General features: G+C 28.4%; 1 protein-coding gene and 1 pseudogene across 1 annotated transcript; one reads left to right on the forward strand and one right to left on the reverse strand.

Moving 5' to 3' along the window:
* Positions 1 to 4612: 4612 nt before the first annotated feature.
* On the reverse strand, positions 4613 to 5088 carry LOC112747163 (transcription factor bHLH51-like; annotated as a pseudogene).
* A 2290-nt stretch (positions 5089 to 7378) lies between these two features.
* LOC112747164 (bidirectional sugar transporter SWEET6b-like) lies at positions 7379 to 9455 on the forward strand. The gene is made up of 6 exons (XM_025795162.3): positions 7379 to 7421; positions 7535 to 7571; positions 8106 to 8322; positions 8447 to 8608; positions 9103 to 9225; positions 9305 to 9455. Exons 1-6 carry the CDS (start codon positions 7379 to 7381, stop codon positions 9449 to 9451), a joined length of 729 nt encoding a protein of 242 aa, XP_025650947.1. The 3' UTR covers positions 9452 to 9455.
* The last annotated feature ends 2840 nt before the right edge of the window (positions 9456 to 12295 follow it).

A 12295-nucleotide genomic window follows, 5' to 3' on the forward strand; every position in this document is an offset into this window, starting at 1 on the left:
ATAAAAATAAATTTTAACTTATTTATATTTATATTTTCAAAAATGTGGATCGTTACAAGATGCGACGCCACATGAGTTGCGACGCCAGATGCATTGCAATGGAGGAGGCGAGCTTGAGCAGTGGGACCAGCAAAACAGGGTCGTGCAGCAACGAAGGAATGAGACAGAGACAAGTTGCTAAAAGAGACATGTTGCGACGGGGGAGAGGAGCTTGAGCAGTGGGGACTGCGGCGGGAGAAGTTGCTACGACGGCGCCAATAGTAGTGAGGATGCCTAGCTGCTACTCTACTCTGATAGGGTTTTTACTTTTTAGGGTTGGGTTTGATCTGCTTGTGGAGAAAGAAGGGAGAGGCTATTAGCTGTGTTTGTTTGTTTTTTTGGCTTTAAGAATCAAACGGTGCCGTTTAATGGATAGAGGAGCAAATCGGGGTGTATATAAACCGGACTGGTTCTATCAGTTCATCGGTTAACTGCTAGTTCATTTAGTTTTCTAACCGATTTTTTGCAAAATGGTTCTATACATCAACCGAACCGACCAAAAGACTGGTTCTCGATTAATCCAGTCAAATCGGCTAGTCCGATTCAGTTTATAGAACACTGCTACTAGGTATACAAATTCAAAAATGAAAAACAAATTATTTCACCTACTGAAATTGACCCTCTCTAAATAGGACACTACAACAAAAAAGCATTTTGCGATGGTTTTTTTTAATGTTTGGCGACAGTTTTAACCCTCACTAAATGTTTTTGCGACGATTAAAAAAAGCATCACGGATTTGAGCGTCACTAGCTGACATAGTGACGGTTTTGGACCACCATTGGTAAGGAGTGTCTCTAAACTGTTTGTGACGGTTTTTGAACTATAAAACCGTCACTGATTTGTAACACTTGTCAAGGTATTTTTCATGCTATATTATGCGACATTTTGAAACTGTCGTTAAATTGCTAAATCTTATGATAGTTTTTTCTTATATTTCAAGGCTATTTTAAACCGTCACAATATTTAGCGACGATTTAAAGCTGTTACTAAATTATTAGTTCTTACGACAATTTTTAGGACTATTTAGTGACTATTTAAACCGTCACAATATTTTTAGTGACAGATTTTCAATTTAAAACCGCCACTAAGTTACTAATTCCTGTGACATTTTTTTTTGTATTTAGTAACTGTTTTAAACTGCCATAATCTCTCCAACATCAAAACTTTCTATTATCTCTCCAGAAATGGTATTGTATTTTAACAAATCCAAATTTTACACAATTTTTACAAAAATAGCAACAATGTATTTTAAAAGTTGAATTCAACAAGTTTTACATAATTATAATCCATAATATGTAAATTCAAAAAATTCTAACGTAATCCAAACATGTAAAACTAACAATTCAATCATAAAATTCCTTTAAATGTTATATAAGAGGTTTATGAAAGGCAAAGAATATGGTCTATGTTGTTGAGGTTTATGATAGACAAAGAATATGGTCTTGTGTCGGTGATTCAAAATCTGCAACCTACAATTAAAAATAAAAAAAATATTTTAGAGAATATTTTAGAAGGATACTCAACAAATCAACAAGTGTTATATAAGAGGCTATGATTACAAACTACAATCATTTTAGAAGAAGTTGATGATGAAAATTAAGTATGCAAGTCCATAAAACTAAGTATAACATATACCCTTATCTTACCTCAGTAGAAAAACCAGGTGGAAATTGACCCCTTGACGATTCACAAGAAAATTTATGCCATAGAGATAGTGGTGTCCCAACACATAGCTAATAAAACATATGATAGGACCTTTCACCTTCATTGCATTGGACAACTCTAGACTGTTCAAATATCAAATAAAATTAAGGTGTCTTAATGTAGTATAAACAGAAATTGAGAAGAATAACTAGCTCAGAAGATGGCATCATTACCTTTTCCAGAAGAATTGTTTATGGTATGATCATGCTAAGAGCACCATAGATCAGCAGTCAGCACATAGATGCAAACATTTTCAACTCTTTGTTAAAAACTTATAATAGAAGTAAAGAAATGTAGCTTCAATCACAATTAAGTAGTAGACTTACATGTTTGGATATTAGCACCACATATTTTACCAGTTTCTCTGAAGTGAATCTCAATGAACTTCCCCTATGCCATTTTTCAATGTTTTTCCATTACCAAAGACTTCTAGTATTGGATTAGTCTTCAATATCTCATACTCTATTCCACTTCCACCACCAACGGCAACCAAATACTGTATTGCTATCTTTGTTGTCTTGGTCTTCCCTGCTCCACTCTCGCCACTGAATATGTAGATAATAAGAATTATTATTGGTCTTAATTCAAATGTGTTAAGGGGCACAATATTTAAGAAATCCAAGTTCATGCAGAATGGAGAAGTATCTTCCTTCCGCCAATGCATCAAGAGCAATGTATCAAGACTTCAGCAGTGAGAAGTTTATCCTAACTAATACTTTTCTAGAGCAGTAAAAGCATGGAGTCACTATGCAACCCTTTTAATCTTGTGTAAGACTTAAAACTAGTATTCAGGCATTACTTGCACAGGTAACAAGATAAAGCTTAGATTGAACCAATAATGATAACTTGCTCATAAAAGGAGAATTCATAAAAGAAGATCGAATAAAACTCTATCGCACGCTTTAAAAGTATGTCGGTTTATTTCTATGGCTACGCTTTTTAAGCGTGACAAAAAAAAGTGCGACCAAATTTTGAATCAATTGTCACTCCATAAAAGTGTGGCTATTAACCTCTTCCGCTACGCTTTTGAAGCGTAGCAAAAAAAAAGTGGCCAAATCTCTATTCAATAGCCACCCTCATAAAAGCATGGCTATTGATCAATTTTGGTCATGCTTCTAAAGTGCAGCAAAAAAAAAAGGTAGCTATAGGTCTTTTTTTTCTTGTAGTATAATTATAGATTGATTTATTTTCACTGGAGAAGCCAGGAAGAAAAGAAAGAGCCAGGGTAAGGATTTGCTCAAATAAAATGTGTAAGTGTTCATAAATTTAAAAACTTCATGCATACATGTAAAAGATAAGAAAAGCAAAGGTTACCCCATATCATTTTTCGAATGGCTGTGTCAATAATGGCATATACATGAGGGCTTTCAATTCTTTTACGTTTATAGGCTTCAATATAATCATTTACCATACAGAGAAACTTTTTTAAAGGAATTTATGGCAACTAAAACATATCCTATTTTTGTCTGAAATGTTTTTGTTTTTCTTTTTCATGTGTGGCACTATGATCAGCTGCCTGCCTTTTTTTTTTTTTTAATGTGATTGAATTAATGTGTGTGAAATGACTGGTTAGAGATAGAAAAAAATCTTTTCTATGTATAAAAATTAGGATTCAAGATTTAAAATTTAAAATTTAAAATTAAAATAAATAATTAAAAAAATTAACTGAGATTAACTAAAAAAAAAGTAATTTTTTAGTTGAACCCACCTCAAAATTATATAAAACTTTGGTTAATGTAAAGATAATCTCCTCGCATGTACTTGCAAAACTTATGTTAAGAATGTCTAGAATGGTGTGCAAACAAAAATTGCTATTACTAAATGAATCATGATCAAGGTGTAATGATATCTCAAATTCTCAATGGTATTAAAAAGGAGGTTTAGCAAATTATTCAAATACGTACTTTTTAATAAGAATACTACAACTCTACAAGAATGTTTGTTAGTAAAAGTGTAAAACTCTTAAAAACTTGACTTATCCAATTTTAGAAACTTTAATTGAAAATAAGCAATATCACTTACAACTTGACAACAAATATTTAAGGGAGAAAATAGAATAAATGACCATTTGTATCCATAAAAGATAAAAATACTAACATATGTACCTACACTAGATCGAAACTAAACTTGTACTCACGCAAGATGTCTTCTGTGTGACAAAAGTACCCTACGTGGCACTCCAACCCTCCAAAGACAGGGTACTTTTGTCACACGGAGGACATCTTCCGTGGGTATAAGTTTAGTTTCGATTTAGTGTGGGTACATATGTCGACATTTTCATCTTTTATGGGTACAAATGGTCATTTATTCTTATTCGGATAATTAATCTAGCCTGCAGGACATTGTCTCAAAGCTTTTTGTGATTTGGCATTAAATTTGCATTTGGTGGATTAAATTCATGGAACAATTAATAAGTATCCACACAAGTTGCTAAAAATCACAGAATCAACAGGCCTCTCTGGTTAATGCATGCTGCACCTTTTTCTAGTTAAGCTTTCTCTTTTCACCAGTGTTTACAGTAAAAATTAAAGTCCATGACTTCAAAAGCTATAATATATAAAAAAAAATTATATTTTTATCTTATTTTATTCAAATATAATTGATAAATAAAAAGATCTTTTTATATGAGATGTTCAAACATAAAATTTCTTTTAATTTTGTAAAAGATCTTTTAAAAAAAATCATCAAACAAAAAATCTTTTCTAAAAATGACATCTAAACAAACTTTGATGACAGATAAAAAATTATATGTATAAATGTCACTATATTAAAGAATAAAGACTCTTAAAATAAGAATCGTAAATTAAGTGTAGCTATATGATTAATTTGGTGTAGTGAGAAGTAAAATAAAATAAAAAATTGTAAAAATCACTGTATGAAATGTGAAGGCAAGAAGAACCTTTGCCTCTTACTTCTTGTGGGACAAATTGATGTCATAGATGATGAAGCAATGTTGTTAACAACAGATTTGAGTGATTGTTTGAGAATGTTAAGGCAAACACCACCACCTCCTTCATTTTTCTTAGAGCATAGCACCAATATGCTCTTGATTCTGCCACCAACACCGCTATATCAGCTTTAATTGCTGTGAGCCTCAACCCTTTTAGCACTTGAATGAGTTCACTGAAAAGTTCTGGTCTATCATCACAGCAAACTGAAATTACAATGTTGTGCTTCAGTATCTTCACTTTAGCATAGCTTTCATCTTGATGATCAGGGTCACACTCTATTGTTACTTCATGAGTTTCACTTGGAATTGTGATGTTTTTGCTCACATCCATCGCTTTTAGCTTTAGATCCTTCACATGATCTACTACACTCCCTAGTAATGCAGCCTTGTCCATCTGCATCCGCAACAAAGCTTAATTAATTTAATTCTGCTTTTGAGAATTCATTCCGGCAAAATTGAAAGTTGAAGTTATATCGTTTTTACCCTTCTAGTTGAATTTGTTTTCAAAGCATAATCAATTATGGAAATTATGCAGTCTAAAAACAAAAACATAATCTCAATAACATGTATAGCTTCTCTAGTTCTCTATCTATCAAGGTTGAAGTAGAATTCAAATACTTTAAGTTCTATCATGGAACCTATTAAAGCTATTAATAGCATAAACTAATGATACCTTGCATATCATGTCATTTTCCTAAGGTAGGTAAATTCTATTTTCTTGCTAGAATTCAAGGGGTGAGGGGAAAAAAAAAAATCTAAACTCTGAATAGCATAATTGATAGAAGTAAAAGTAACTATTTATATGCTTTGCCAAAATGGAGAGAAGTAAATAGTTAAAGTAGTTCATAAATAATCACTTGTGCATTAATTTTAGGGGTATTCATAGATCGGATCCAATCGGCATATTCGCAGTGTTTATCCGAATTCGATCTGAAAATTGTAGATATGGATTCGATCCGCATACTAATAGGATCGGATTGCGAATTTTATGTAAGTATATGTAAAAATAAAGAAATAAATAAGTAAATATTCTTTTTATGTTTTATTTTAACTAATAATTATCATATATGTTGTATTATTTTAATTTATTATTTAAAAAAATATGTTTAATATTATTTTAAGAGTAAACATATTTAAAAGAATAGAAAAAATAAATTTTATTGATATTTTTTAATAAAAATATTTTTGTGTTTTGTAAATATATCCGATATTCAATTCGATCTGATCCGCAAATGTGTGGATCGGATCGGATCCAAACTTAAAAACTGCGGATATTGAATCCGATCCGATAATTTTAGTGTAAATCGGATCAAAATTTTGGTCATATCTAATCCGCATTCACCTCTAATTAATTTGAGTTTCCAAAAATTAAACATCTCAAATTAATACTTAAACGATACAATAATAAACTAAATTGAGCCTTCCATCTTTTTGTTAGGCATCATCCAAATATATTTGTCTTTTACCCTAAATATATGTACGCTCTCCACTATTTGGAGTTTAATAAAGAGATTCAAATAAATTGTAAAATGATTAAAATACATGTGAAAGGGCAACAACTATCATTGGATATCAAATTTACACTAAATGGAAAGTGAATTTTAAGTTAAGAATTTACTTTATAAATTCAAGGCATAGTTATTATAAAATTCAGATTGCAATGAAAAATGTGATAAAATCAAATCCAATATTCAACGTATTAATTGGATAGGATTTTAGATTTTTTGGTATGGATAAAATAATTTTATCTCTCAAGTTAAAAATGATTAAAGTTCTACAAATTATATATTTCAAATTAGTTTGACAAAAATCCATTTCGACATTTGAAACAACATTTCAAAACTTATTTTTTAAATATGAGGACAAAATTATTTTACTTTTCAATTTTAATTTATATATGTTAACAACCAATTATATTGGATTAATTCAAATAAAATAATGTTTATTTATCAAATTTCAGAATATCGGTAAATCTATTATAAATGAACGAAATTCGTACCAACAAAATTAGTTTTGTTCATTTTGTTAATTAAATTTATTATTATTTTTAATTTTTATGACTAAAAATAGTAGTTTAATTTTTTTTTTCATCTTATTTTGTTGGGCTTATAATTTTTTAGACTAGTTCATTAGACTAGTTCATTGGACTCGATCTGTTTCTATTGCTCAATGTATAGTGTACACTGTATACACCCTTAGTAAATTAAATTAAATTATTTAAAATCTTTTGAAAATATCACTTCCTTTAACTATTAAAAATATTAATTAAATTTATCTATTATAAAAAAAAGTTTAATTTTGATGCATGATCGTATAAAATATTTTATACAATACAATTATATTTATTTTTTTAGATAACTATTACGTAGATATATATATAAAATTATTTTACATTATATTAAAATTAAATTCACAATACTAAAATTAGTAAAATTGTCCCCAGAAAAAATAGGTAGTTTAGATTGAATCTAATTCAAATTTGAAATAGATCAGAAGATAATTAACTAACTTATCTTTTTTGTTTTTTCTATTAGTTATCCAAAAAGATTTTATATTCTATCTATCTATCTATCTATATATATATATAGCAGTTGTTGATGCATGTAGCTGTCAATTCTCCACTCTTCTGCTTACTTAACTCTTTCTCTCTATTTGGGTGTCATTGAAGAAGAAGAAGAAGGAGGATGGTGAGCGCTGCACTTGTTCGTACCGTTATCGGCATTATAGGTTTGTTCATACTTCTCTCTTTAATTTGTTCCGTTGAGAATTGAATGAGATTTACACAGGTTTACGTGTTTATGCGAGTTTCTGAGAGGTTTTTGCATTGCTTCTGTGCGCAGGGAATGTGATCTCTTTCGGCTTGTTTTTCTCACCAGCGTAAACTAACTCTAGACTCAGCATCTACTTTTATTTATATGTTTTTGTTATAATTGCGTCTTTTTTTTTTTTGTTCTTTGTCAATAATTTCGGTGTGATTGATCATGTTATTCTGCTTATTTGTTCATCATTGTTTGATGTTTGATTGTTAAAGATTAATTATGATACAAATAAAAAAATAAAATAACGATAAAACTTTCATGATGACTGCCGAAATCTCATGCACTGTCATTATCAGAAAAATAAATTTTCTAGGGACCTTGGATATATATAATTTTGCGATTTTTTTTTTCAGTTTTTTAATAATTTCCACTTGAAAAATGCTATTTTGGAATAATAATAATAATAATGAAAAAAATAAAGAAAAAGTCGAACCCGTGTGATATAAACAAGTAATAATTAAAGTTTCATTATCTAATCCAACATTTAAATAGCTAATCAGGTTATCAATAACTTTTTTTCTTACTTTTTGCCTATCAGAATATTCAATTTTAAATTTTTTTGTTTGTTTATTTGAATGAATGTTTCTTTCAGACCAACATTCTATCGGATAATAAAGAAAAAGTCCGTGGAAGAGTTCAAACCCGATCCATATATAGCAACGGTTTTAAACTGTGCGTTTTGGGTGTTTTATGGGCTTCCTTTCGTGCACCCTCACAGTTTTCTTGTGGTTACCATCAATGGCGTTGGCCTTGTCTTCGAGTTCGTCTATCTCACCATTTTTTACATTTATGCCACTAACAAAGGACGGGTCTGTATATGGATGCTTCTTCTAATTTTTTTAATATTTTATTTTAATTTCTATAAGTTTGAATCGTGTAGATTATGTTAATCTAGCTATTCTTATTAATTATATTGTCTAATAATAATTTCAGAGGAAGGTACTACTCCTTCTGGGATTAGAGGCTTTGTTCTTTGCCGCTGTTGCTCTTATAACGTTGCTGGTACTACATGGCACTCACAAAAGATCGTTAGTGGTTGGTGTACTGTGTGATATATTTAATATCATGATGTATGTCTCTCCTCTTACGATCATGGTAAGTTTTCAATTTTTAATTCCTAATTATCCCATATGTTTGCATAATTTTTAATTCTTATTTAAACCCATACGCTTAGGATTTGTATTGGATACAGTTAGATAAGGTTTTCTTTAATTCAAATTAATTTAAAATTTAGTCGTTTTGAATAAATCTTATTTAAAATTATAATGTCCAATTTAAGATTTTAAATTGGATTATTTAGAATATTTTAAATATTTATTTTTAAATTTAAAATCAATTAAATTTAATGTAAAATATTTTTTATTAGTTAAAAAATATTATTTATTTTAAAATATTTATTAAGTTTATTTATATGTATTTGTTTTTTTGTACTCTATAACTCTATAACTGTATTTAGTCACCAAAAAAAACTCTATAACTGTATTTACATGTATTAAGTTTTTTTTTTACTCTATAACTGTATCCACAAAAGTTTATTATGTCATCCAAAACTGACATTAGTTTCGGTATATTTTTAAATTATTGACAAGGCAAAGGTTATAAAAACGAAGAGTGTGGAATATATGCCGTTTTGGCTATCTCTAACTAACTTCCTCAATGGAGTGTGCTGGACAATATACGCTCTCATCCACCCTTTTGATATTTACGTCCTGGTACGTGGTAACTAACTTTTCAAATATCGGATCTATTTTTAATTAGTCTCTAATAATCTAGTAATACATATGGCTGCAGGTAAGTAATGGAATTGGAGCTTTGTCTGGACTGATTCAGCTGATATTATATGCCTGTTATTGTTCCTGTAATAATGGAGAGAAGAACGGTGATGGTAATGATACTGTGTCAACTACAGTGGCTAATAAAAATATTGAATTAGTTTGATGTATCATTCCATAACCCTAACAACATTCAAATTTGGGATTCCTATGATTTATTTAGATTTCTGGGAGTAGTAGTGCGTAAATAGTGCTATTTTTGTGGTTTAGGAAATTGAGGAATATTTTTATGAATATTTTTAGTTGCTGTTTTTCTACTTTGTTATTTTTAATAGTGCTATTTTGCTATATATATATATATGATAAAATTATATCCAATTTTTTCTAAAAAAATATGTAATTTACTTTCTATAATATTTTAATCATAGTAGAACTAACTATTTTATAATTAAATTATTATTTAAAATAAATAATTATATAATTTTTTTAAATATTAATAATAAAATTGATCACCATCAAATTCACTAGTCCACCATATTTTTATAGTATTGACAATTAGGTGCAATCCAATTTAAAAGAAATTCCATCTTTAAAATTTTAGTGTAATTCATTTGTAATAAATTACTGAAATTAACAATTTTGATACTCATTTATAGAATCATTACAGCAGTTGAATAATGAGAAACATTTTTAGCACAATTTACTTCATATATGGGATACTTTATTAGTTCTGTGGTACAGTTACATAATTTAATTAGAATTAATTTTTTACTAATGAAATTAATTAATTATAAGTGATATTTTCAGCACAATTTGTACTATTTTATATATAGGGAAATCTATTAGTTTCGTGGTACGGTTATATATATGATTTAATTAGAATTAATTTTTATTAATAAAATTAATTAATTATAAGTAGCGAAACTGAGATTGAGATAGATAATGGTGGTGATACTTAAAAAGACGAGGATATAAAAAAGGCTTTTTTTTTTCAAGAAGAATAATTTAGAGAAAAAAAGGATTTGATTATTAATATTTTAAAAAATTATCTAATCACTATTTTAAATAATACTTTAATTATATCTTATTATGATTAACATATTATTTAACTAAAAATTAACATCTCATAAAAAATAAATTACATGTTATTTTAAAAAAATGAGATAAAACATATATATATATATATATATATATATATATATATATATATATATATATATACACCATCAAAAATAAATACAAATCAATTAAAATATATATCATATTAAAATAGTCTAAAAAACCAACAACTAAGACATAACAATGGACCCTCAAACAAATAATAATTAAAATTGCATGACAAAAAATAAATAAATTATCTCTTCTTGTACATTATTGAACTCTTCAAATATTATTATATTTACCTCTTTCTCTCAAATAATTTTACCATGTTAACCGCTCATAATTATTCTATTTTTAAAGTCACACTTTATTCCTCTCACTCCTCATTATATTCCGTCTATGTGATCTACTTTAATTAATAATTGTTGTATACTTGTATATTATAGTCATACTCTTCCATCTCTTTCCTACCTTATGTGTTCCAAAACTTCGACTCCAATATTTTATACCAAACGCGTTATCCCATGAACTTGGTTCTTTAGGTTTCATTGCTCCTAAGACCTTCCTTTCTTCTCATTTAGCCTCTCTGTCATATTTGTGTTATTAATAGAGATCACAATATCTTCTTTAAAATTTTTCATATTTCTAGTATGTCAAATAATTTAAAAAATAGCAAAGAATAATCTAAATTTATTTTCATATAACTGTTTACCATTTTAATGTGTTCAATTCTCAAACCAAATTTTAATATCATTAGTATTCACTTATTGTACACATTTTTCGTTTTAAGACCATCCACTACTATAATTCACTACAAAAAGTTGATGCATTTCCAACTCATATTGTAAAGTGCAACTGTTATTAAAATTATTTTTAATAATTTAAGAATAGATTAATATTCAAATTCATTTATAAAAATTATTCATTCTTTAAATTAGTATTTAAAAGATTAAAATAATCATAAAATATTAGTCAAATTAAAAGATTAAAATAATCATAAAATATTAGTCAAATTAGCATAACATAACATGTTAATACCACATATATATTATAAAATGATTAATTGATATATCATATTAATAACATTTGACATACTATATATCATTGACATACTATATATCATAGAAGAGACTTAGACATATTGAAAGGAAAGAAGAAGACAGAGATAAGATGTAAGAGGAAACAAATAAAAAAACGCCCTAATAATCAAAACCCTTAATAACATTAATTATTTATCTAAGCTTGACTTTGAGAACAGAGGTTGGAGAAGAAGGAGACGACTAGGGACAGCAGAGGAGAGGTGCTGACTGATTGAGCGAGAATTTTAGAGTGTTGACGGGCTAACAGAGCAAAGGTGGTGGCTTGGCTTCTAGTAATTTTTTCAAAAATATTTTTTATTTATGTTATAATTGCATTATGTATTTTTTTTGTCACTTAAGTATCGTGTATGCAGCATGCATTGCTAGTTGCTATTTAGGCTAGAGCGAATATTTGGAGATTATAGCAACGACCCAAACTATCAAAATATATTTTATTAATAACAAATTTCATTTATAGTTGTGGTAGATTTTTATCTATATTGAAGATAAATTTAAACAGGAGTTTATCCGAGGATTCTAACCCCTTATAAAATATACTAAACGCCAAGAAAAATATCTTATACTACTATCTAATTATTCTCCTCCGGGTGCAGCATATTCCTATAACTCGAAGTCAAATCGATTATCATTACATATTATAGAGTGACATCAGGCGGGTCTCATTAAAAAGAGTAGACAAGAATCTATTACGGAGCATCCAACAACTCCAAAGACTGATAATCTTGGTGCCAGAATGCTATCCGTTATAGAATAATATAATAATAATGATTATAAAATAAAATGGATCGGTCTAATAGTTAGTTCACTGG

This window comes from Arachis hypogaea, chromosome 15 (assembly GCF_003086295.3).
Source record: "Arachis hypogaea cultivar Tifrunner chromosome 15, arahy.Tifrunner.gnm2.J5K5, whole genome shotgun sequence".
Classification (NCBI taxonomy): Eukaryota; Viridiplantae; Streptophyta; class Magnoliopsida; order Fabales; family Fabaceae; genus Arachis; species Arachis hypogaea.